Source organism: Aureobasidium melanogenum, assembly GCF_000721775.1.
Source record: "Aureobasidium melanogenum CBS 110374 unplaced genomic scaffold scaffold_27, whole genome shotgun sequence".
Taxonomy (NCBI): Eukaryota; Fungi; Ascomycota; class Dothideomycetes; order Dothideales; family Saccotheciaceae; genus Aureobasidium; species Aureobasidium melanogenum.
The window spans coordinates 262,133-286,658 of record NW_024470079.1 but is presented as its reverse complement, the minus strand read 5'-3'; the positions used below and the strand labels follow the sequence as shown (position 1 = coordinate 286,658).

General features: G+C 49.9%; 12 protein-coding genes across 12 annotated transcripts; 7 read left to right on the top strand and 5 right to left on the bottom strand.

The window, feature by feature from the left end:
* Positions 1-254: 254 nt before the first annotated feature.
* On the top strand, positions 255-581 carry M437DRAFT_88037 (uncharacterized protein; the record flags this gene model as incomplete). Its single annotated transcript, XM_041028754.1, has 1 exon — positions 255-581. The coding sequence occupies one exon, from the start codon at positions 255-257 to the stop codon at positions 579-581; it is 327 nt and encodes a 108-aa protein (XP_040876114.1).
* A 1,496-nt stretch (positions 582-2,077) lies between these two features.
* On the top strand, positions 2,078-3,906 carry M437DRAFT_57667 (cytochrome P450; the record flags this gene model as incomplete). Its single annotated transcript, XM_041023258.1, has 4 exons — positions 2,078-2,403; positions 2,465-2,592; positions 2,645-3,043; positions 3,245-3,906. The coding sequence occupies 4 exons, from the start codon at positions 2,078-2,080 to the stop codon at positions 3,904-3,906; spliced, it is 1,515 nt and encodes a 504-aa protein (XP_040876113.1).
* Positions 3,907-5,704: 1,798 nt separating this feature from the next.
* Positions 5,705-6,842, top strand: M437DRAFT_10775 (uncharacterized protein; the record flags this gene model as incomplete). The annotated part of the gene is made up of 2 exons (XM_041018582.1): positions 5,705-5,867; positions 5,920-6,842. Coding segments are annotated over 2 exons (1,086 nt in total), but the record flags the coding sequence as incomplete, so codon positions are not given.
* A 1,499-nt stretch (positions 6,843-8,341) lies between these two features.
* M437DRAFT_78538 (mitochondrial carrier protein) lies at positions 8,342-10,010 on the bottom strand (the record flags this gene model as incomplete). Its single annotated transcript, XM_041027005.1, has 3 exons — positions 8,342-9,009; positions 9,059-9,439; positions 10,004-10,010. 3 exons carry the CDS (start codon positions 10,008-10,010, stop codon positions 8,342-8,344), a joined length of 1,056 nt encoding a protein of 351 aa, XP_040876111.1.
* A 25-nt stretch (positions 10,011-10,035) lies between these two features.
* On the top strand, positions 10,036-10,581 carry M437DRAFT_88033 (ubiquinol-cytochrome c reductase complex 14 kDa protein; the record flags this gene model as incomplete). Its single annotated transcript, XM_041028753.1, has 4 exons — positions 10,036-10,151; positions 10,211-10,319; positions 10,380-10,433; positions 10,492-10,581. 4 exons carry the CDS (start codon positions 10,036-10,038, stop codon positions 10,579-10,581), a joined length of 369 nt encoding a protein of 122 aa, XP_040876110.1.
* A 402-nt stretch (positions 10,582-10,983) lies between these two features.
* M437DRAFT_78537 (DNA glycosylase) lies at positions 10,984-12,496 on the top strand (the record flags this gene model as incomplete). The annotated part of the gene is made up of 3 exons (XM_041027004.1): positions 10,984-11,001; positions 11,426-12,201; positions 12,283-12,496. The coding sequence occupies 3 exons, from the start codon at positions 10,984-10,986 to the stop codon at positions 12,494-12,496; spliced, it is 1,008 nt and encodes a 335-aa protein (XP_040876109.1).
* Positions 12,497-12,946: 450 nt separating this feature from the next.
* Positions 12,947-15,106, bottom strand: M437DRAFT_88031 (acyl-CoA oxidase; the record flags this gene model as incomplete). The annotated part of the gene is made up of 2 exons (XM_041028752.1): positions 12,947-14,680; positions 14,735-15,106. The coding sequence occupies 2 exons, from the start codon at positions 15,104-15,106 to the stop codon at positions 12,947-12,949; spliced, it is 2,106 nt and encodes a 701-aa protein (XP_040876108.1).
* Positions 15,107-15,791: 685 nt separating this feature from the next.
* M437DRAFT_57939 (uncharacterized protein) lies at positions 15,792-17,965 on the bottom strand (the record flags this gene model as incomplete). The annotated part of the gene is made up of 4 exons (XM_041023305.1): positions 15,792-16,651; positions 16,736-16,796; positions 16,852-17,731; positions 17,790-17,965. The coding sequence occupies 4 exons, from the start codon at positions 17,963-17,965 to the stop codon at positions 15,792-15,794; spliced, it is 1,977 nt and encodes a 658-aa protein (XP_040876107.1).
* A 156-nt stretch (positions 17,966-18,121) lies between these two features.
* Positions 18,122-19,838, bottom strand: M437DRAFT_78534 (phenylacetate 2-hydroxylase; the record flags this gene model as incomplete). The annotated part of the gene is made up of 2 exons (XM_041027003.1): positions 18,122-19,690; positions 19,743-19,838. The coding sequence occupies 2 exons, from the start codon at positions 19,836-19,838 to the stop codon at positions 18,122-18,124; spliced, it is 1,665 nt and encodes a 554-aa protein (XP_040876106.1).
* A 405-nt stretch (positions 19,839-20,243) lies between these two features.
* Positions 20,244-20,690, top strand: M437DRAFT_57835 (YjgF-like protein; the record flags this gene model as incomplete). The annotated part of the gene is made up of 1 exon (XM_041023284.1): positions 20,244-20,690. The coding sequence occupies one exon, from the start codon at positions 20,244-20,246 to the stop codon at positions 20,688-20,690; it is 447 nt and encodes a 148-aa protein (XP_040876105.1).
* A 211-nt stretch (positions 20,691-20,901) lies between these two features.
* Positions 20,902-22,732, bottom strand: M437DRAFT_58065 (amino acid permease; the record flags this gene model as incomplete). The annotated part of the gene is made up of 4 exons (XM_041023328.1): positions 20,902-21,607; positions 21,660-21,872; positions 21,928-22,498; positions 22,561-22,732. 4 exons carry the CDS (start codon positions 22,730-22,732, stop codon positions 20,902-20,904), a joined length of 1,662 nt encoding a protein of 553 aa, XP_040876104.1.
* Positions 22,733-23,209: 477 nt separating this feature from the next.
* On the top strand, positions 23,210-24,370 carry M437DRAFT_78532 (NAD(P)-binding protein; the record flags this gene model as incomplete). The annotated part of the gene is made up of 5 exons (XM_041027002.1): positions 23,210-23,305; positions 23,386-23,501; positions 23,564-24,042; positions 24,092-24,228; positions 24,302-24,370. 5 exons carry the CDS (start codon positions 23,210-23,212, stop codon positions 24,368-24,370), a joined length of 897 nt encoding a protein of 298 aa, XP_040876103.1.
* Between the last annotated feature and the right edge of the window lie 156 nt (positions 24,371-24,526).

Below are 24,526 nucleotides of genomic sequence, written 5' to 3'. Positions count from 1 at the left end.
GCTGTAACATCCGATACGTGTAGGACTGTTTTCACACATAGTGACCTTTACTCGAACTCGTCATGAAGAAGCTTGGCCGAGATCTGATATGATCTTTGATACTAACCATTCTTCCGCCGGATTGATCTCCATCATGATGATATCATGAGAGGCTCGATTTGATTGCTCGAGTCTACTCTTAAGTCGACCTCACTTCCAATAACTTGCAGTCTTTTCAACAATTCTCTGAACCATACCACAAGAATACAGCCACCATGATGTCTCTACGCACCTCCTTGCTGCGAACAACCCGCATTGTCTCCACGCGTCCTTTGAGCACCACCTCTCGCCTACAGAAGGACACACCCCCACCACCAAACATCCCTCCTGGCGGACAGCAGAAGGGTCGTACTCAGTCTCCGGCTCACGACACAAAATCATCTGCCTCAACTAAAGGCTCTGCCCCGAACAAGTCTGGCGACGACCACCCAGCAAAGCAGCCCGACCCTCAGAAGGCCAGCGATAGAAGTACCGGGTTCCAGGAAGTTAAAGAGGTCAAGGGTGGAAAGGAGGGCCTCGGAGCCAGGGATGACAAGCAGTAGGAGTCTGGACATTTACACCCTGCTATGAAGGAAGCAGTCCAGACATGATGTTGACGACGTTCACGGAAAAGAATAAGAGATCGCAATGATCCTTACAAGACTACTCGCATGAGTCTGTGTATATATATCAAGTATTGAACAGCCCTGTCACTGCACAAATCTCGTGTCGCACTTTCTTGACATATGCTCTCGACGCGCTAAGCAATACACGACCTGCTCGCGTGCTATCGGATCCGGAATAAAAACTAACCGCAGTTCTTAAGGTTGGTTTGAATCAAGATAACGGCTTTCGCTTGAAGTTCCATTTCGAGTTTCGATGACAATGGTATGTCGGCAGTCTAGACAATATGTTGAGGTGGCTGCATGAGACTACTGTTATTTCGACGTTATAGTGCTCCACCAGATCCACACAGCGCGAGAACAGGGTCGTACCCTCAACCACCAGCGAAACTCGAAATCGAGCCGCGAGGACGCGACAAAGGGTGTATACTTGTGATATTATTGACCAGGAGATATCTCAGCATCCAATCTATCACGTATCAATACCAATGTTGGTTATCGGCTGGCGTGCGTTAGAAATCTTACATCTTGATTTTTGGACGAGAGATTCTGTGAACAGACCATCAAGGTCAATATACCTTGGCGAACAATAGCAACACTCGGAAGATCAAGAGCCATGCCGAAATGCTAGAAACTTACCTTATTTGTCCTTGATAATGCCGGTAGTCAGAAGCCAAAACAGCCCTAGGCATTCAATAGCTACTTTAGCAACACATGACCAGAGTGCAAGCAAGAGCCGAGAGAATGCTTCATTTATGACCCCACGATCTGAATCAATTTGGCTACCGCCAGCCAATCTCGTACAGTCAATTCATTCATGAGATGACAGAACACGAGAACCAAGAGCCGAGGTACTACTGCTGACAGTAGAGTCAGGTTCTTACACATATCGTATATCGTAACTAGTGATGCTACTACACATTTAGACTTTTGAAGGAATAGACGGGATCTGCGCCGCATGCGTTAGAGCCGGCAAGGCGCTAGCCAACTTTCTAGATCCTCACAAACACGAAAAGCACTTCATCTTGACACAGCAACACTGAATCTTGATATAGCTTTGTAGGACTGGTTAGTCAAGTACTCTTGGATATGATCTGTTGACATGCCTGCTCACATTTCGCAGAAACTAACACATAGTGAAGTTCAAGAGAGCTACTGGAGCAGGCACGAAGGGTTACCTTATCCATGGTTTTGGTTAGCGTTTTGACCTGCAGCTCGCTTGTGCTTCTCTCCGTCACGTCCCGACCATCTCATTGGAGACCGATGACCACGACTTCAAGACGCTCCACTATCGCTAAGATGTACAGTAGTTCGTATAATAGCGTGTTTATCAATGGCGCGTATCAGCGGGGCCACTCCCTATATATGCCTTGAAAGAGCCCTTCTCACCCCGACTCCTGATCCTTCTCAATCTCCGCCTCTGGAAGGACGACATCATGGCGTTGTCCGAAGTGTTACAGGGTCTCGGGACCTCGCAGACGTTGTTGACTGTTGTTTCCCTTGCATTGGGCATTCTCGCCGCCTACCTCTATTTCAATCGAGCTCTTCCTGAAGGTGCACCGCCATTGATCAAAGGAGACTGGCCTCTAATCGGACCTATAAAGTTCTGGACCAGACGATGGGATTTCTTCAAGGAAGCAGCGAAAATTTCAGCGAATGGCAACTTCTCTTTCCATGTCGGCAACCATGTAGTTGTAGGAGTATCTGGAGATGAAGGCAGACGGTCTTTTATCGATAACAAACATCTGGATGCCACTACAGGGTATGTGGTAGAAAGACTGCTCAAATTGTTTGCGGTTGCTGAGATTTCATTTCACATCTAGATACTCTACTTTGTTTGCCGGTTCTCCAACAGTGCCAAAGGCCATTGATTCGGACCAAGACGATGTCGACGACCAACACTTTTTCAGGCGTCTCCTTGCCATGCTGAAGAAAGAGAATTTTGTCCAAAGTGAGATTGAGAACCTCCAAATGACCTTGCACCAACGCTCACAACAGCTTAGACCTGGACTCTCTGATCGCAGACACACGATCGCGCTTGGAAGACCTTGTTAAAGACCCCTCAGGCATGACCGATCCTTTCGAGAGCATCTATGGTGTCGTGTACCAACTTACCATGCGAACGGTCGCGTGCAATGAGATCGCCAACGATCGTGATCTCTTGGACAAGACACTGGACATGTTTGAGAAGATTGAGGCTTCATCTTCTGCAAAACTTATTATTCTCCCTTGGTTCCCCTTTCCTGGAAAACTCAAGCGTCTCTGGTATGGAGCCAGACTCTACATGATCTTCAAGAACATCATCGAGGATCGAGCCAAAAACGGACGCAGAGAAAATGACCCACTGCAATTTATGATTGAAAAGGGCGACAGTGTCAAGGAGATCTTGACATTTATTCTCGGTGAGTTGAACTGAAAGCCGAAGAGACTACGGCTAGTGCTGGTGCCTTGTCTTCTGCCAGGCTAGGAAGTTCGTACGGGGTGTTTCTCAGTGGAATATTGCCTTGAACTCCACCGAGCAGAGACAGGCAGTCAAGCAATGAAGCCTTGGTTTCCTCACCATTCCAGCCCGTGAGCTTATGCTAACAACAACTCCGTGCCAGGCGCTTTATACGCGGGTCAATTGAACTCTGGCATCAATGCTGCTTGGGTCATCATCTACCTTGCGAACGACCCTTACTGGCGTGGAAAAGTTTTCGAGGAAGTCAAGGCAATGGCCGAGAGGTACGACAGCGACACCTCAAAGTCGCTTCCGGAAAGACTAGCATCTGCGCCTCTCGAGGCTTGGGAGACCGAGTTGCCCTCAATCGACCTCTGCTTACGAGACAGTATCCGTTTGAACTTGGTTGGATCCATGTTCCGTCAGAACCTGTCAAAGAGCCCTGTCAAGGTATCAGATAGTGAAGAGATCCCAGCAGGAGCTTTTGCAGCATATGCAATTGCCAACGTACATCTCAACCCTGAGATTTATGCCGAGCCCGAGAAATGGGATCCATCACGCTACCTACCAGACAGAGCAGAGGACCAAAAGACGAAATTTGCATATCTCGGCTGGGGTGCAGGTAGACATCCGTGCCTCGGCATACGTTTTGCCAAACTTGAGCAAAATATCATCCTCGCCTTCTTCCTCGCTTATTTTGACTTTGATAAGCTGGTGGACGAACATGGCAAGCAGATTGCAGAACAACCCCGAGGCGACATGAACAGTCACTCGGCAGCCAAGCCAAAACAGAAGATTTACGTCAAGTACAGCGTCCGAGGATGAGGAGGAAAGCTAGTTTTGGTTCGTCGCAGTGCGCAATACATGTAACAAAACGTCAAACCCTGTGGCTTGAATCGTATGCATCCCTATACTGAAGTGCCGATGCCATGTCACTGTGAAACCATTTGTTACGATTCAAACTCCGACCGACTCATGAGCGGGGTTGTTTGTTAGTAGGGGCAGTGCAAGGTGAACGCCAGGGGAACCGCCCGTTACCAGTTAAAAGCAGGACGGAAGATGGGAAATCGATTGCATCGAAGGGGAGCCTCGATTTGAAAACAAAAACGTCATGGTAGAGCATCTACCAAGAGATCTTCTGGCGATGGGTCTTTTTTCAGTGCTTTGACACGAAACGATCGACGTATCCAAGGGATAAAAATGGCAGGCTGCTCGAGGGGTGACCATAAGCAGGCCATTGCCTCTGTGATTGTATGGGGATCGCCACCTATCCCCGTACAATGGTCCCGACATCCAGACTTGGCTCGACTGTTGCATAAGGGGTTGCACCTGGATGCAGCGGCAGTCCTAGACCGGTAGAGATTCTGGAAGAACGGTGCGCAATCATATCGATTGTTATTGCGACGCGTGAGAGTACAATTATAAGATATAGATGCGGGCCGCGCTGTGCCGCAATGTCAATTGACTGGAAGGCGCCCAGTGGCTGCCACGCATTGGCAATAATAACCACGGCTTCGTCACTTCAAAATTGCGCTTCAATGCATGGCACAGCATGGTCGATTCATGCGCGGCAGTGTCATGTGCGCTTGTCAAAGAATGTGAGCAAAGTAAGGGGCGCCGCAATCATAAAAGACTTTGTTACGGATACTGTTGCTGTGGAAGAAGGAGTTGATCGTTGTGTTTAGCAGACGTTTCAATCGTTGCAATCATATCCCACATCAACAAGAAAAAGGATGCAGGATGACACGCATTATTGTGCGAGTCTGAGGCTGCTTTGTTGCTCCCCTTCTGCCGCCGACCGGCCGTTGTGAAGCTAAGCTTTGAGGCTTGCCGCGAAACCAAAAAAGTTGAGACCTGTTGTGACCTCTTTCCTCGCAGCGTCAACAACCACTGGCTTGACTGTTTGACAAGGCTCATTTCCGACATGCAGATCGGTATCCATCCCAAGAAGACACGGGGATCATAGTCGCTCGAAGGAGTTCTCGATTTGCGTAATGTCGACGCAGGTTGCAGAGCACAATCTGCGTTCCCGACAGGCGGATATACGGCCCCAGCAAGTCACAGTGTTGATGTGAGGCATCATGACAATCAGAACAGCGTGCAATCGATAGGACCCGACTCAAGGCAAGGCGCAATAACACGGTTCTGAACGCAGATGCCGCAGAGCGCATCGGGGGTACTCCAAGATGAAACGCTCTAAATTGTGGCGGCGCGTGTTAGAGCACCGTGCCCCTTTTAGAAACAGCTTCATTTCCTTAAACACCCATCCCCCTCGGTCTCCCCTGCACGCCTTGGTCACCTCACTTTCGTCTGTTGTTTCTGTTGCTGCTTCAATCTACAGTCACTCTTTTCATCTGGCCTCCCTTCGGTCAAAAAATCATTCATTATCTACCTGCATCCGCTGCAGCCCAAATCTTGGCACCATCTTCACACTCATTTTCCCACACTCACTCCCACATTCCTTAGTCGCAGCAGCAAAACATTCCGAGTCGTTCGTGGCTTGCGTATTCTCTTCCATCTTCACCTGACAATTGACCGGCCAAGCAGTCAGTCTTGTCAAGTCTGATCAACCCTACTTCATCCAATCGATAAACACATCACCTTCAATATGGTGAACAACAAGGCCTCTGCGCTGTCTCTGGCAGTCAGCGCTCTGTCGCTTGCCGGCAGCGCCGATGCTTTCTGGCGTCTTCCTTGCCGTGGTCGTTCTGGTGTCGGTCGTCTTGACCCTATCATGGACCCCGGCAAGGTCTCTGACCACGTCCACGTTATCCACGGTGGTAGCAGTATGTTTTTGATATTGATGTGATGACCTTTCAAATGCTAACTTTCCCTCAGACTTTGGCATTGACAACACCCCTCAGGACCTCGTCAACTCTGACTGCACTTCATGTTCCGTTACTCAGGACAAGTCTGCCTACTGGACCCCTCCTCTCTACTTCCTCCACTCCAACGGCACTGCCGAGATGGTCGAGCAGGTCGGTGGTATGCTTGCTTACTACCTTCTCTACAATGACGCTGCCAACCCCAACGGCAAGATCACTGCCTTCCCTGAGGGCTTCCAGATGATCTCTGGTGACAAGCGTCTTCGTAGCTTCCCCTACCCCATCCCTGACAACGACAAGTCGTCTTGGACTGCTGAGCAGAAGACCCAGAGCGCTCTCTCACAGAAGGCTCTTGGTTTCAACTGCTTGAACTATGCCGCCGCCCCTGAGGCATCCCTCTACCGTCACTTCTTGCCTGACAAGGATTACCTCGACGCCAACTGCCTTGACGGTATTCGTCTCGAGCTCATGTTCCCTTCATGCTGGAACGGCAAGGACCTCGACTCCGATGACCACAGATCCCACGTCGCCTTCCCCGACTTGGTCATGAGCGGTTCCTGCCCCGAGGGCTTCGGCACCAAGCTCCCCTCTCTCTTCTTCGAGACCATCTTCAACACCTATGCCTTCAAGGGTATGGATGGTCAGTTCGTCCTCTCTATGGGTGACCCCACTGGTTACGGATACCACGGTGACTTCCAGATGGGTTGGGACAGCAGCGACTTCCTCCAGTCTGCCGTTGACACTTGCACCAACGCTTCTGGTCAGATCCAGGACTGCCCTCTCTTCGACATCCAGAGCGATGCCCAGTCGCAGCAGTGCACTTTCAACCCCGTTGACGCCATCAAGGATGACAACCCTCTCGGCCCCCGTGAAGATGGTCTTCCTATTGCTGTCCCTATCCAGTCTGGCCCTGCTTACGCCAGTGTCTACCCTGTCGTCCTTGCTGGTGATGAGACCCAGTCTGCCGCTGCCACCTCAACCAAGGCTTCCGCCTCGGTCACCTCGGCTGCTTCTTCCTCCGCTGTTGTCCCCACTCTGAGCTACACTCCCGGTACCTCTTCCGTCACCGACAAGTACGGCGGTGGCATCCTCCGCGCCAAGGCCTCTTCAACATACGTCCAGGAGTCCGCCTCGACCGTTACCGCCCCTGCATCGCTCGCTAACGCTGAGACCGATGCTGCTGGCAACATCGTCGCCACCTCTTGGTACACCCAAGGCAACCAAGTCATGGAGATGATGATCGAGGAGGTCGACGTTACCGTCACCGCCACTGCCGTCGAGACCGCCAACGCCCACGCTCGCCGTCACGTTGGCAAGGAGCACCGCCGTGTCCGTGGCCACCCCCGCCGCTAAGCATACCGATACTGGGTATTGGGCAGGACCTTGTTGTGTGTTTCTCTCACTCTGGATGTGTAGCCAAAAACTTGCTCACTTTTTATACCTTTTCTGATGACCCCTCTCGTGTTTTATATTGGGCAATGGAGAGTTTTTTGATTTTGTTATATCCATTCTTCGTTGGTTGTTTTGCTTCTTTTGCTTCTACTATTCACCTTTTGTTGTTGTTTGCTTTTGTTTGTTTTTGCCGCTTTTTTCGATATACAAATGCTGCAGGTCTTACAGGCCTAAGTTTATGATCAACTCACGATCGCGCTGCTCCCCACCATCAATCAATTATCAGAGACTTACTATCATTGCGGGCAGGTTCCTGCAGTATTGTATAAAAGAATCTTTCCATCATTATGTTTCTATCCCTGTGCCATGTGCTCTTTGATATAATGATGCTTTTGGATCTCGCTTTTGACTATTTTGACTGCCTACTTTCCACAGTTATCCTTGTTGTCTCTGTTGGTCTTGCTGCTAGCTTTTCTGGTTGTTAATGTCTTTGGTTTTGGATGATCTGACTCATTTTGGTGTTTTACTTGGGTCTTAGTATGTCTTCTGCTTCTACGCTCACCTATTTGGATTGATGTACAAAGACGAAGAGACAGCCCACGTCTCAGGTCCTTAACATTGCATCTCTCTCTCACACCGACACGTCCGAAATCAAGAGAATTGTCAAAAGGCACAGTGTCATTCGACGCTGAGAAGAGTTTACAGAAGCGGAGTGAAGATTTGAACGTGATTTTGTTTTTCAACTACTGAGGAAAATGAAACAAAGATCATGCAAGCCAGATAGTTGCATGTCAGAAGAAAAGCCTCCCCCTGAACGCCTTGCTGTGAGAACACCCTAGCCGGGGTTTTAAATGCAGAGCGATGCCGTGACGGTGAATGTAGTTAAGTCAGCCCCTCGGAGAAGTGTGTGTTATGTGTGTGTGTGTGTGTGGATCGAGTTGTAGCGGAAACTGGGACGTAAAGAATCTTCTATACATTGTTGGGGCGTAGCTCGTGAAATGGTGAGAAGCAATGGTGGATGAAAAGCTTTGTTGCGCGTTGTTCTAGACGGTTCCCGGAACGTGCTCGTCTTCATCTTGCAGACGAACAATCATGCTTTTGAGTGTCTCGAAGGTGAGCATGGTAGTCATGGCGGCAGGAACGGCTCGAATGAGATTTGTTCCCATGCCGCTGTAGAAGGCAGTCCAGCCCTCTTCGTAGAGAATGGTTCTGCAGGTCTTGACAACACCCTGATAGCGAGGCTTATTAATCATGCCATCAGAGCTGGGAATGCCCCTTTGTTGTGTTTGTAGACGAGTGCGCAGGACTTCGTGAGGATATGTGGCTGTGGTAGCGCAGATCTTGCTGATGCAGGTAGCAGCGAGCACACCGACCGAGTTTGAGCCTTGGCTTGGAGGAGCTGCGCCCATCTCAACACCAGTAAATTTGAGCTTCAAGTACTCGTAGAGAGGGAATTGAATGGCGACGTGGGTGAGACCCAATAATGCGGGAGCCAAACCAGAGTAGAAGGCCTTGACGCCCTCACTTCTGTACATCTGACGAGCGGCATCCCAAGTGTTGTTGTAGTGCCAAGGGGTACGGTGTCCTTCGGCAGCTTTTGAGGATATTTGAGACATGAGACGAGTCTTGATAACCCATATGGGGTTTGTTGCAAGGGTTGAGCAAGCGCCGGCTGTGACGGAGGAGCACACATGAGAGAACCACTGGGGTTCTTTATGCAGGTTAGTATGTGTTGATGAAACATGACTGAATCAACTCACCAATGCGTTCGGAGTAATTGCTCTTTGCGATATCATAGACGCTCATGTAGACAGCCCATGTGGGCAGATAACCAAGTACCATTGGTCCAAGACCTCTATACATGCCCTTGAGACCATCTTGGCGCACGATTGTTTTTGCAGTTCCAACAAGACCTCGGTAGACCTGGGATGTTGAAGGCGCGTTCTGTGAATGCTGCTGGAAACGGAAGGAGCCTTGAGCCTGCAGCTTGGTTTTGATAACATCGAGTGGGCAAGTAACAATGCCCGAAGCAACGCCGGCAGCGGCACCGCAAAAGCTGTTGATGTATGGCTTGGGTAGCTTTTGAGCCAGGAGATGTGCGGTAGATGGTGGGGTTAGATCGTGGGATCTGGATGCCGGGGCTGACATTGTATCGGAGGAAAGTGCCTCAATAGCTGCGCATGTTCAAGCCAGAGGCAGATGGGAGAATTCGGTGGTAGGAAACAGGGTGGGTTGAGGATAGGTGTCTGGCGAGGGTTCGAGATGGTGGACGTAGATTGGTAATTGGATAGATACGGGAGTAGTAGTATGCGCACGCGGCCCGGCACCGCTTTAAAGCAGCTTTGGTTAGCGATTGTGCGTCTCCATGAATCTGCACACAATGGCCGGGAGTGTGTGCTGTTGCAGGAGGCGGGTGCTGAAAGTAGTGGAAGCGTCTGGTATCTTGAGTCGTGTGTCAACAACAGTGATGGAGTCGCACTCGCGCACTCGTCAACCTTGGGGTCCGCCATGGTCCATCAAAGGGAACAGCCGGTGGTCGGACATCGGAGTTTGGTCGGCCCAAAGCGGGGGATGGATAGCCGACGCTGATTGGACTGCGAGAGGGCAGGTAAGCAGCCAATCAGCGCGCGTCTGGCGTTGGCTCAGCCTGGGCTCTCGAGACTTGAACGACAAGAGTTAAAGCAGCAGAGTCGAAGACCACTGACCGGACATTGAACCCGCACAACACACCGCCATCATGTCGCAGCCTTCCATGACCAACTTCATTGTCAAGCGCCCCTGGTTGAAGCGCTGGATGACTCCTCTCGCCAACTGGTACACCGACGCCGCCGGCTACAGAAAGTTGGGTCTGAGGTCCGTCGCCCCTGCACCTGCATCTCTCGACAGCTACTGACGTCGCCTCCACCCTGTAGAGCCGACGACCTTATCCCTGAGGAGTCCGAGACCGTCCTTCTCGCCCTCAAGCGTCTCCCGCCCAAGGAGGCCTACGACCGCGTCTTCCGCATGCGCCGCGCTTTCCAGGTCCGCTACATTCGACACATCGTCCAATGCCCGCCATCAACCGCTAATACGCCCTTACAGTGCTCTCTCTCACACCAGCTCCTCCCCAAGAACGAGCAGACCAAGCCCGAGGATGTGCGTCTCCTACAATCCACCTGTCCCTCCACCATTCAATTGCTTACACATACCCCAGGACATCCCATACTTGAGCCCCATCATCAAGGAGATCGAGGCCGAGAGAAGAGAGAGAATGGACCTCGACGCCATGGTCATCAAGAAATAATCGCCCTAAACCTCAATGCTCGCTGTTCCCCCGAGTCGCCGCCCGCTTTCATGTACTCTATACCTTTAGAATGTCCAAAACCGCATTTTTCATTGACTCGACAACTATACATCCTCAGACCCAGTCTCAATTCATGCACGAATGTCTCTCTTCATTGACACGCTTCTACAATGCAATTCTGGCTGATTGTAACATACGCGGACGCATCATTACCAATGGATAATGCATGGCTCTTTTTGATTGAAGCTAGACTGGCTGATTCTGCAAAATCAAGCCATAAACATGCTGTTTCAATCGACTCTGCGACCTACCATTTTGCCTCATGCGTTTCCGTCCATGGTCTGTGCTTCTTATACTGCTTGACTTGACTTTCACTTGTCCTTGAACGTGATACAGCTGCGAATGTTTGATTCTTTGTTCGTGAGTTATAATCAATTCTTGTAAGACAGCTCTCAGGGGCCTTGTTGAGCTCTGCATTCGTAGATTGCTGGTGAACTCCCAAGACTCGCATGCGTCATTGCGTCAGCCTTGAATTCCTCCATTACCTCTTTTGGCATGCCTCGTCCTCGACCATCAATAACTTAACCATCAACTTTCCATCGTGTTTGATAGTGTCTGCATACTGGCTCTCTCCTCCTTACTTACAACAAATACTATCAGAATGTCACTAAGACGCTCTGCTCGTGTTCAGGCGCTGCCTAACACAACAGCCACGCTTACTTCTCAGCTCAAAGTCACCAAGCGCAAGACATCTGCTACGAATTCAAAAGCATCAAAAGCTGCCTTGAAACCAATCTTGATATCAAAAAGCGAGCAAGAAACCACAATAAATGGTTCTTCCAAGCAAGAGGCTCCTCGCAAACGCCAAAAGATCAATGGTGCTTCGCCACCAGCATCAACACTTCCAGCTGATAGTCTACCAACTCCGGCCACATCGTCCAGTGATACTGCGACGACAGATGGACACATCTCTCCCAGGCCCGCAGAACCCCACATCACAAACGCACCTCTGAAATCTCCAGAGACAGATAAAGTAGTAACAGCCTACTCAACCTGGGACAACGACACTTCAGGCCCCACTCCCACCAGCACCACAAACACACTCCTAGACACCGCTCTAGCACACCTCAAACACCATGACTATACCGGCCGCTTGACACCCTACCTCTCCAAATTCCACTGTAAAGTCTTTGACGCAGAAGGGTTAGCACAACCAATCGACCCTTTTCGCTCTTTGGCTTCTGGAATCATTGCTCAACAAGTCTCTGGTGCTGCTGCTAGTAGCATAAAAGCTAAATTCATAGCTTTATTCCCTCCTTCCCAACAACACAACTATACAGGTCCTCCTACCTTTCCTCCCCCGGCTTTGGTAGCCGAAATGCCTATTCCGACACTCAGAACTGCAGGCTTGAGTCAAAGAAAAGCAGAATACATCCAAGGACTAGCTCAACACTTTACCTCAGGAAAGCTGAGTGCAGAGATGTTGGCAACAGCTTCCGACGAAGAAGTCATGGAAAAACTTGTTGCAGTTAGGGGGTTGGGAAAGTGGAGTGTAGAGATGTTTGCATGTTTCGATCTGAAAAGGCTCGATGTGTTTTCTACAGGAGACCTGGGCGTACAGTAAGTGCTTCCAAAGCCGAGCCTCCCTCCTTGTCCCTTTCCTTCCAGCAGAGAGACGGTGACTGACTATGAGCAAAACAGACGTGGGTTAGCAGTATACCTAGGCAAAGACGTCAACAAACTCAAAGCCAAAGGAGGAGGAAAGTGGAAGTACATGGGGTCGGAAAAGGCTATGCTCGAGGCCGCAGAGAGGTTCTCACCGTATAGGAGTCTGTTCATGTGGTACATGTGGCGACTCAGCGACGTGGATCTTTCAGCTCTCCAAGACGATGACAAGGTCATATCAGAGACTTGATACAACCTGGAAGAAAGCGCACATGTGGAACAGCTTGGGGGATAAGGAGCGAGAGATCGAAGTGGCTTCTCAAAGCGAAAAAAAAAGAAAAAAAAGAACAGATCCGTGTTCTCAGATCCAATCCATTCATGGCAAATGACACAGACCCGGTGATCGGAGGAAATCGCTCAAAGATTGTCTTCGGTCACAAGAAAATCCAGCACTAGATGATCGACCCTCAGATTTGTTCGGATTTGCATCTTTTACATTCTTTTTTTCTTATCTAGTGCTTGCGCGAAGTGAAGCTATAGAGATTGTCGAAAAAGAAAATAGTATACACCAGCGAAAAAGAAAGCAGAAAAAAGGAAAAACTTCATAACTGGCATTGCACAAAAAAAGGGGACTACCCAAGCTCCGTATCTATATGATGATGAACTTTCTTGAAGTAATTTTTCTTGTCTCAGTATCAATTTACAGCTTGCTCTTGAACTTGCTGCTGTCATTTGCCTTGAACAGAACCTCACTGTTGGGGTAAGGATCCACGGTGATGGCGTTGAGAGGATTCAACTCGCTAGCGCGGTAGAACATGTCCTCATACACCTTACCATCGTAACGACCCAATGACGAATCCATCTGCCAGTCAGGGAAGTCCCAAGCATCGACCAAACGCACGGCATGAGGTCTGATCTCTGCCAAAAGCTTCATGACTGCGTTTGTGCGGGCGAGTTGGATTTGACGAACGGTGACGGCGGCAGAAGTGTAGAATTCAGAAGCCTCGGACTCGAGGGTGTGCAGGGCGTAGAGACGGAACAACTTGTGCATGAGCTCGATGGTGGGAGGGTCAAGCTCGGAGTTGATGGATGATGAGTTGAGGGCTTCGTAGAAGTTCTTGACAACCATGTATTGCGAGTGTGCGCGTGAGAGACGGTAGAAGTCAACGAGCAAGTCGTTCCATGCCTTCTTGTTCTCGTCTCTGTGCTTGAGAGCCTCGAAAGTGAGGAAGGCAGATCTCCAGGCGAAGGCTGCAACAAGGTCTTCGTCCTTGTCCATAATGTTGAAGGCGGCACCGGTGTCGGACTTCTTGAGGAAGTTGGCGAGAATGGCAGTGGTGTCGTTTGTGGGCTCGTTGCCCTTGAGCACGCTGCGGGCGGACTTGAGAAGGTAGCGGGCGACTTGTTGGGTCAACATGTAGTTGTCACCCTCCCAGGTGGCAGTGGGCAGGTAGTCGGCATACCAGGGACCGATACCTGAGAAGTTGCTGTAACCGTGGCCACCGCAAGCACGACGACACACCTCGAGACCATCAACAGCAGTGGATGAAGCCAGCGACTTGAGACCGCAAGAAGTGGCGTGAAGGTCGGCGAGCAGATCGCTGCCAGGAGTAGTCTCCTCGGGACCAGCACCACGCTTGCCCTCGGACGAGCCTGCACCTTGGCTCATCTTCTTCTGGTTGGCCTCGTAGAGCTGCATCATACCACGGCCAGTGAAGTGCAGAGCGTAGCAAGTAGCCAGCAGAGTCAAAAGTCTGATCTGAACAGTTGTGTAGTTGAGAACCTGGTTCTCGTCCGACTTGGGATCTTGAGCATCACGGTCCTGGAACTGGCGACGGACAGCAGCGTAGCGGGTGGCAATGGTGACACCACGAGCCAGGACGCTGCCAGACTGCAAGACAATGGTGCTACGAACCCAGGTGAGGGTTCCGTAGATGAGCGAAGGAGAAGCAGGACGCAGGTACTTGCCAGTGTTGGGGTCAACGCTGGAGAAGCGGCCAAGCATGCTGATGTGTGGGACCTTGACCTTGTTGAAGAGCAAGAAACCGTTGTCCATTGTGTTGTAACCAAACTTGGGACCAATGTCACCAATGTGAATGTCCTTGAGTGGCTGGTGTGTCTTGAGATCACGGATCTGGACGACGAAGGGGTGGGGGCCGTAGGACTTGTTGTTGATGTACAACTGAGCCATGACGACGGCGTGGTTAGCAGTGCGGCCGAGCGAGCCGATCCACCACTTGCTTGCAGTGAGGGTGGGCGAATGAATGATGAAGGTCTTGTCCTCTTGATTCCATGTTGCCGTTGTCTCGAGTCCTCGTACGTTTGAGCCGTGACCGAGCTCTGTCTGGGCGTAACAACCGATGTATTCGTAGTTTCTTGCTGGCTTGAGGAACTTCTCGTGTTGCTCGGGAGTGCCTTGGTCACGGAGGGTGATCTGTGTCATTGGTTAGCAGCTGGCTGAAGCGTCCCTTCTCAAGTTGGCACATACCAAAAACATGCTCTCGTGCAGACCGTACGGGCCAGGCTCACTGATGAGCTCGTTGGCGGTGGTCTTGTCCTGGTCGGTCCAGTTGTGCTTGACCTGCAGCTGTCGAAGTCTCTTGGCCCTGGCCAAGGCCGTCTCGAAACGATCAACACGGCCAGCAAAGTAGTTTTGTGACTTGTCAAAGACCTTCTCCTGCTGCAGAATCTTGAGGATCTTGTGCTTCCTGGCCAGTGCCTCTTTGGTGAACAAGAAGTCTGTCAAAGCCTCGACATTGACATTGGACTGTGCTCGCTCTTGCGACAAGAGCTCAGTGCCCTGGATGCCCGCAGGCTTGAGGTCCTTGACCCATTGAGGAGTGGGTACGGCGGGTGCCATTTTGTGATGATATGGAAGATTTAGGAGTGTGAGGAAACAATCAAGCTGACGATCGCTGCATTGTACTTATCAATGTGCCATCGGTTGTTCCAATAGACACGGACCCTTTCTCCCTGCCTCGGTGCCGAGGTTACCGCACGGTTACATTTTCTGGGGCAACATACAACATCTGACTACAGAACGCTGACGTCTTTGACAGCCGCAGTCTGAGGCCGGACCTCGCCTTTCCTGCCATTGTACTATCTTGGGTGAAGGGATTCAACTGTGATCAGACACCCTGAGGAGAATATGCGCACTGCAAGACAGGAGGATCAGTATTGCTGGCCTCCTTCTGTCCCTGCTTCTAGCTGGTGGCCCCCGTACGTTCTGAAAGCTCAGCTCCATCGTTCGCTATCTAGTCCTGACGGCCCCATACTATCGTTGTGTGGAGGAAGGCGCGAATTACATCCGGGGGAACCGGGGCAAAAGCTTTGAAGGTGCTCTCTAGGCTCTCCGGCAACGCGTCTCGTACCGCTCGAATATTTTGCTTGTGACAACGGCTTTCTGGCCCCAGTGGCCTGATCAGTACATAAAGACGGCTTCAAGACATCCGATTGACGGCCCGTTTATAGGAGTCGCATGATCGGCCACTTCCACTGTTATGCTCTCTCCTCAAGAACAAGTGAGATCAAAGCTTGGCTCGAGTTCATACCTCTCGTCCATGAACCTGATACCTATCAACAACTTGAGCGACCATGGCACCAATAGTCTTCGCTGCTGCAAACTTGTCACCCAACACTTCAAACATCTCCATGGCGAGCTGCAAGTCTTCAACTGCATGCAAGCGTTCGAGTGACTCTGCAAGCTTTTCTGGCTGCACTGTCACAGAGTACACCAAAGCAATCACTGCATTGTAGAGCATCAATAGGTTCAGCCAGTTGAACGCCAGTCGCTTTTGCAGACGCATACTGTTTGCCTGGCGTAGTGCACATGCGGCCGCTTCGGCGAGAGTGTTAACATGAGATACAGGAAGAGTAGGAAATAAAGGCGAAGGTCGGTAGAGTGTCATCATATGCGTGTAGAAGTTCAAGTCGAACCAAGTGGTGCATCCATGCGGAACACTGCCGTGCAAGTGTGGTAGTGGGAATGGCACACTCTGTCGCCAGTTCACCAAGTCTTGATGTAGACCGGAAACGACTTGTTCACGTTGGGCAGCAGAGTAGCCGGCAACTACACGTTTGCAGTATACTTTGGTGGCGATGTCGGTGGCGATCTTCCGTAGACGCAGAATATGCTCGGTGATTGCCATTGGGGATTTGCAAAAGTTGCTTTGTGAAGCAGAGAGGTTGTTGTCTAACTCCTCGCATGTTTCGATGGCGAATGATGAGATATCGATGTCGTCTTCGTGAATAGCAAATGGTCTGCCTAATGTGATGGACACTAGTCGATCCATCATGTAAATCGAGAGGAACAGTCGTTTGCGTCTAATGGCTTGAATGATAGGTAGCGATGAATATGTCGAGTCGCAATGGAGACCCATGCCTAGTGCTAAACGTGCAGCGGTACCTACGAGAAACCACGTATCTAGAAAAGTGACTTGTCAGCAAGCAAGAAAAGATGCATCTGAGCTGTTCAGCATGAGAATCTTACTTGGACCTATTTGATTGAAGAAGGAGAATGAAACTTGGAGCATGATAGCCTCGAGTGCAACCTTGCACTTGTTAGTATATGCATGATAGTCAGCTTCGGTCGCGAGCAAGACTCACAACATCGCCATAGTCCATCGAAGCATCGAAATATGTCATGGCCTTCTCGTAGTATAATCTGGACACAAACTCCTCGGCTAGCGTTATTGAGGAATACGTGGTCGAGCCTATGGCCAGTACCATCCATATTCGAAACATGCATGGTGGAGATAGTGTTAGATGGTGATCAGGATCCAATAAAATTGAATGTATGTCAGCCATGACCTCTTGCTGATGGACTATGGGATACAGAGTGTGGGAATGGTCGAAATAAAATCTTGCCAGATGTAGTACCTCTGCCCTATCTGGCAGTTGAGTTGTCTCGTTTTGCATTGAAGCATCAATCAGGGGCAATGATGGTTCTCCTGCGAGCAGAGAAAAGTCGATGGCTTGGTCAAAATCGAAGTACACACTGTTTATGAGTTCGAGATGCAGATTTGTGGCTCCTTCCAGAGGTACCATGTTACCATCCACGCGAGGGCTGAACACAAAGTCTCGACCGTCTGGTGAGAGCCTTCGAAGCACGGCTTGTGTTAGTTTTGCGAAGGTCAATCCAGACATTGTACCCAAGTAGGGTTCTGCTACTGCTGCGAGAGAAACATCTCTCAAGTTCTGTTCAAGGGTCTCCTGAGCACGAGGAGCAGGGCCATGATTTGAGTCCATCATAGGCGACTGTCCAGTATGGGTTATATGGTTGCCATGATCCGATATGTGCTGGTCCGAGAAGGTCAGGCCAGTGTCTTCCACTGACACCTCATTCGTATTCTCACAAAGATTTGAGGTCGTGCTCAATCCGAGTTGGGTTGCTCCTTCTACTTGAGGCTGAAGCGTATCGTGTGAGGTTAAGAAGGCTTGCTGTTGTTCTAGTTCGCGCACGCGCTCTTCGAGACTACGAACAAACCTACACACTATCAATCTAGGCCCTCACACTGGACGACATATCATCTGTCAAGACTCACGCAACTGGATATGTCGCACTGTCGTGGTCTTGCTCGGCCAAGCTGCACGAATGTTGCACGGACGCACAATTCCCACACTGTGGAAGAACACGATCACACTTCTTCTTTCGTCGATGACACCGTGAGCAAGAGATTTTGGCACGCGCCGTCACCGGGACGCGAGGTGCACAAGGCATTTCAGTGATGGAGCAATTGAATTACGACTTTAAGTGTCGGTACGCCACGAGAATATATTCTTGTCTAGCCCCGCCTCAATACTAAGGTACGCTTAGAGTCTACCTTATCTATACCGCCCCGCACCTGATAGGCAGGCGAACAGAGATAACATCTGACTACACAGACTTGATGTTTTCCTTGTAATGCTCTTTTGTCCGCTCATACGCCGACTGCATACATTCTTCCATGGTCGGTCTATCACGAGGGATGAGCCTAACCTTGAAATCACGCGGGATTGCAACCAATGCAGTCTTGAATTGGTTGTAGTCCACATAATCTGTGTTAGGAGGCTCAGACTCAGAAGCAACGATCTTGTACGAAGACAAAATGCGAATGAGAGCTGAATACAGCAAACGTGTGGCAATCAATTGCCCACTGCAAGCTCGAGTGCCAGCACCAAAAGACAGGTGAGCTTGCGACGTAAGAACACGTTCCTCGAAAGGACCCATATCATTTTCTTTGGTGATGGGCTCAAGCCAGCGCTCAGGATTGAAGACTGCTGCATCAGATCCAAAATGGTCAGTATCGTGATTGCCAGCTTGTGCGTTCACGAGAATCATGGTCTTAGGAGGGATGATGGCGCCATTCCAGTTGACCTCGGTCACTGTACGGCGAGGTAAACTCATCGAGCTTACAGTGTAATAACGACCAGCTTCCTGGATAATCGCTTTCAAGTATGGGACCTTTTCTTCTTGGAAACTGTTCTGCCAGGCATCGCGAATATCTGGATAGTAACGCTTTATGTCGGCATAGGCTCGCTCTTGGAAGATTTGTCCTTCTGGCGTGCAAAGTGATCCAAGACATGAGGTCAAGGTTCCGGGAATAGTTTCGAATCCGCCACTGACCAACGACAGACAGATTGACGAGACTTCGACTCCAGTGAGTTTGGTCTCTTCGTCTTTCAGAATTGCGGCACTGATGCATGGCTTGTCGGTGCCATTCTTGATCATCTCTCGTACTTTGTCCAGCAAGAGATTGAGATAAGCATCTCGACGAGATCGCAGATCTTGGGAGCGAGCATTCTTCTCGTTGTTCGGCAAGTAACGAAGTGCCGGGACATAATCTTGCATGTTCTCTGACGCACTGCGCAGAAGGGATATGGCGGAACCAACATGCAAGATCTCACGAAGAAGCTCGTCATATGTGTCATCCATGCGGATTCCGTAGCACAGGGTCAGAGTCGTGTTAAGAGCATATCGCTGTATGTAAGGCCTGATGCTTATCTCCTTGTTGGGATCAGAGAAATTGCTGTCCTTGTGCATGTCGCGAATAATGCAAAAACTCTCCAGATCAAACATCGGATGGTAGTTGCGCATTGCTGGTCTTGAAAGAGCGGTTCCAGCTGCCTTGCGCTTGTTCTTGCAACTCGAATCCCAGGGACTGCTACCAATCGTAAAGCCCTGAGTACTGCTGATGACTCCATGGAATGTATAAAGCTTAGGTCGATCTATCACAGCGTTGTGATGCTTGACCAAGATATCACGGCAAGCATCAAAAGAATTGAAAACCACAGCTCGAGTGTTTCCCAGCTTGATTTGGAAGACAGGCTGGTTGTACTGGCGCCACCACTTTTCGCAGGAAGAAGCGTGATCTTCTCCGAGTTTCAAGAGATGGCCGAAGACGGGAAGTGCACCTGGGATTTCTGGTATACCCTTGATGTGCTTTATATCTGTGCTATATGCCCACTGTGATCATGTCAGTTGCAGTCTGCTTTCAGCATGTGCTGTGGCCGCTTACTGATACCAATAGAATCACTAAGCAGACAAATGCTGCTCCAGCGATGTAGACAGAATTCGTAAGGAGGACGTCTGCGAAGTGCTCAAGCGACGCCATGTTGGTTGATCACGAGCGTCCTTGTACAAGCTGTAGAGAAGAGAACGTCTTTCAATATATGGTGAAACCTAGGATAGGAGAGCATCCAGGGTCGGCTCGTGCTTGGAGATCACGGCGAACACAGATTGACGGAGTGTCCGAAGAGACAGATTACAAGCTGCAATACTGCGAGAGCGTGTTTTACTGTTTATGGCGAAGCTGTACTGTGTGGTCACACTACAGCTTGCCTTATCTGTGACCTGTCGGACATGCCGACGCTGTATCTGGGGGTCACGATAAATGCTGTCAACCGTATATCAACAACTTTCGTACTGCGACAATGGCCATGTTGGATTCAAATCACCTCTCGTGTCAATTATTGGTGTCCTCTTTCTCTGCTTGCTCATCTTCAGACCGCGCGAGAATATGACAGGGTCACCTAACGGACATGCTTTTCTTCTAAATCCAAGCGCTCCAGAAGGACCTACACGCTTTTCGCAAGCACGATCAGTTCCAAGCAGCAGTCGCACAATCTACGTCTCTGGCATCGCAAGCATACTTCCAGATGGCACTATTGCCGGCGCTGAAGAAGGTCAAATACCTGATGTACGAAAGCAAACCAAGACAGTCCTCAGCACAATCGACGATATCATCCGAGGAGCTTCTGATGGAAAAGGCGGTATACACAACTTGATCGATGCCGTGGTATACTTGACCGAGATGGAAAGAGATTATGCAGGCATGAATGAGGAGTGGAATAAGGTCTTTGAGAGTCGGACGGTAGCGCCTGCAAGAGCGACCATTGGCGTGAAGGACTTGCCAGACCCACGATTTGTGGTGGAAGTCAAGGGTGTAGCGATAGTGCCGGAATGATATGCTATCGAACCACAAAGACAGGTAGCCATCTTCCGAATTTGTGGTTCAATCATTGCAGTCTTCGTCAGAAATGAGCAAGGATAGGATTGGCAAGTTCAGGCGTGGCTGAGTCAGCAAAATTCAAATCGTTGTCACACTCCTGTACGCCTGTCACTAGAATCACCAACAACTCTACGGTCTGATCCCGTCCCACGTTCACTGAGCTCATCTACTCAAAAATCTTGTTGAGCACCCGTCCGACCCTACCGGACTCTCGTGGAACGAACGTAGCCTCGTATGCGTCAATCTCCTCTCTCAAACCACCAAGACTTAGATCAGCAGTACCAGGCCGGATGTAGGTGCTCTTGAAAATTACTTTCCAGAAGACGAATGCTGCAATGAAAAATCCTATCATCGCGTAGTCCAAGAAGAACCACATCACACTCCAACGGCCCTTGAGGAAGATGTCATAGCCTCCCGCAAGAAGCATGAAAAGAGTGCCTCCCATGGCAAGGTAGGATGTGTATGGTTGGAATTTGCCCTTGTATGGAAGTGTGTCTCTCGAGATGCCTTGTTTCTGGAGCGACGCGAAGAAATGTCGGTATGTCAGTGCTGTGAATCCATAGTTGAGCATCTGACAACAGGTGATGAGGTCGACGAGATAGGTCAAGACGACTGCCGAAGAACTCTTGACTTGCAGGAAGGCAAGAAGGCAGAAGCATAATGAGAAACACAGAGCCCACAGTGGAACGCCTTTCTTGGTACAGCGAGAGAAGATCTTCGGAGCATGACCTTCCAGTGCCATGCCGTGTAGCGTGCGAGCAGCCGAGTACAGAAGACCGTTGCCTGCGCTTAGAATGGATGTCATGATTAAAGCATTGACCAGACTAGGAAGGCCTGAGATCTTGAGCCTCTGCATCGCGATGACATATGGGCTGCAGTCGTGATTAGCAACCTTTTGAACATTCGGCCGCAAAGTGGACTTACGATGCAGCACCAGTGCCGCTTCCTCCGATATCACCACCAAGTATAGCCAAAAGTGTCGGATCATTGTAAGGGATGACTATCCCCATGCATAAAGCAGAACCGACAAAGAACACGAGCAGCCTCCAGACGAACGACCTGAAAGCAGGAGGCAAGATCTTGCGCGGGTGCTCGGTCTCCGCTGCTACTATCGATATATACTCTGGCCCAGTAATGCTTCGCACTGTCAGTGGGCGGGCTCGATACATGAAACTACTCCGGAAACACTTACGAGAAACTCGCTTGGTACAAGCAAGAGAGTACGCCCAGGAACTTGCCTGTGCCACCTGGCTCCAGATGCGCAACGAAACTTCCAGGATCTTTCCAGTATCTAAAGCCGTAAGCATCATGCAGAGGATTGCCACCAACCATGGTGACGAAGGTAAAGAAGAACAGTCCGATCATCAGCAACACCTTGAAGATGGACATGTAAAACTCCGAGATGCCAAAGTATCGCACGGTGATCGTGTTCAGGAAGGCGTAGAGAACGACCATAGCCACTATGATAGCCTCGACAGGCACTTTGTTGGTCCAGAATGTTATCATTATGTTCATGGCCACGATCTCGAAAGGAACCAGGATTGCCATATTCAAAAAAAAGTTCCACGACATCGCAAACCCAAGGGCATCATCTACCCATGCGCCGCCGAGGCGGATGAAGGGCGACGGTACCGGGAGGTAGCACACCATCTCAGCGAAGCATTCGTTGACTGCCCACATTACGCCTGCCCAGATGACAAAAGCGATGAAAAGGCCTGCGGGACCACCTTTGGGCAGAGCAGAGCCCATCTGTACGTATAGAGCTTGGGGTACAGTCAGCCATATTGTAGACATGCTGAGTCTGGGTCGATCAATGCCAACATACAAGTACCAATCGCTCCACCGATTGCGAAGAGTTGGACTTCTTTGCCTCGAAGACTTCGGTGCAACGATTGAGTATTGGGAGCTATCTCTGTGATTGATCCCTCGACGACATCTTCGTCCTTCTGAGTGATCTGATGAAGCTCTAGCGATGGTCCTTGCTTGAGCTCATCCATCTTTGGTGGATGTACGTATATATTGATGGATCGGGCTAGGATACAGTAACAAGAGTCGAGAGCACAAAAGCTCAGGAAGAATGTGCACCTTACATATCATGAGCATTACTAGTCAGATCAATAGCCGACCCGAGATGTCTGATAACAGCTGAATGCATTGTATACATGATCCTTGGCCGCGACAAGGTTGATGGTTATCATTCAGAAAGAGGTAGGTATACTGATAGAGGTCGAGGCAATCCTGCGTTGCTGTGCGTCGGACTGTCCGACGCTTCGTACAGCCATCGTTTGAGGAAAGTAGATCCTGAAGAAAGCGCTTATCTCGCTTGAAATTCAAGCCCTTACTGCAGATAACTAAGACGATAGACTTCAAGGTTGTTTTACCTTGTTATCTTTCCTTTGGCACAGCTGGCAAGGGTCTCTACTTAGCAGTGTGTTTATGTTTACTGATTGACACTCAAGTCATAGGTCCACACCATGTCAACACTTAACATCGAGAATTTGTTCGGCGTCAAAGGCTATGTAGCTCTCGTAACTGGTGGAAGCAGTGGGTTAGGCTTCATGATCTGTAAGGTATGGCTAGATCTTTACCAGAAGATGTTACATCTCTGCATCATTGACCAACGAGCGAAACACTAACGGATTAGTTTTAGGGATTGGTTGCCAACGGAGCCAAAGTCTACGTCGTCGCTTTACCGATGGAGCCAATTGAGGAAAAGGTAGCGGAGCTTAACCAAATCGGTCTGTATACTGGTGGCTCAGCATACGGGTGAGTAGGGATTCAGCTATCACTCCGTGGTACAAGGTTGACATCTGACACACTATGATCAGATTAGCCTGCGATGTCAGTGACAAGGATGCCATTGCAAAGCTAGCACAAGAAATCAATGGCCGAGAGACGCATCTCGATGTGTTGATATCCAATGCTGGCATAAGGCGGGATCCTCTGGTTCCTTGCGATGTCCTCACGGCGTCATTGTCCGAACTGCAGGCATCAATGTGGTCATCACGGCATGCAGATTGGACAGATACGTTCTGTGTGAACACGACCGCTCACTATTTCCTGTCTGTGGCATTACTACCACTTTTGGCCGCAGCTTCACAAATTGAATTAGGAGATGGACTTCTGGGCAGAGATGTCGGCCGTGGTGCTATTGTTATGACGAGTTCCTGTGCCAGTATGCATAATGCGACGAATGTAGATCTGACCAGCTATGCCACAAGCAAAGCTGCGACGGATCATCTCGTTAAGCTTCTGGCAGCCAAGTTCAGTCGATTTTACGTTCGAGTGGTCGGCATCAACCCTGGATGTGAGCAATGTTATCATCTCATAGTGCATCAGACTAACTCGTTTGACAGTTGTTCCAAGCAACATGAATCCAGTCGGCGAGGCTGGAAACATGTTCAGCTCTCTTTTCGACCGCGTTCCAGCCAAGCGCGCTGGAAATCAGGAAGATATTGCTGGAGCTGTCATCTATCTCATCAGTCGAGCCGGTGTAAGTCTTGAATTCAAGCTGCGATTAGCTTCTTCTTTTCCCTTGTCACTGTATCTGACTAACCATCTTGCAGGCCTATGTCGATGGCGTGTCCGTTTGTATTGATGGAGGCCGTGTCCTCGTTGCCAATGGACAAGAGTGACGCTATCCTGTTCGTGTATGTCTTCAGGGAGATGAGTCGACTCGCTCTCCCCATATTCATAAAGGTCATGGACGATTGTTCGCACGTCTGGAAGAAAGCACCTGGAGTTCCAGTTCCTGCTTGTTCTATACACATATTCTACAGATTCCAAAAACA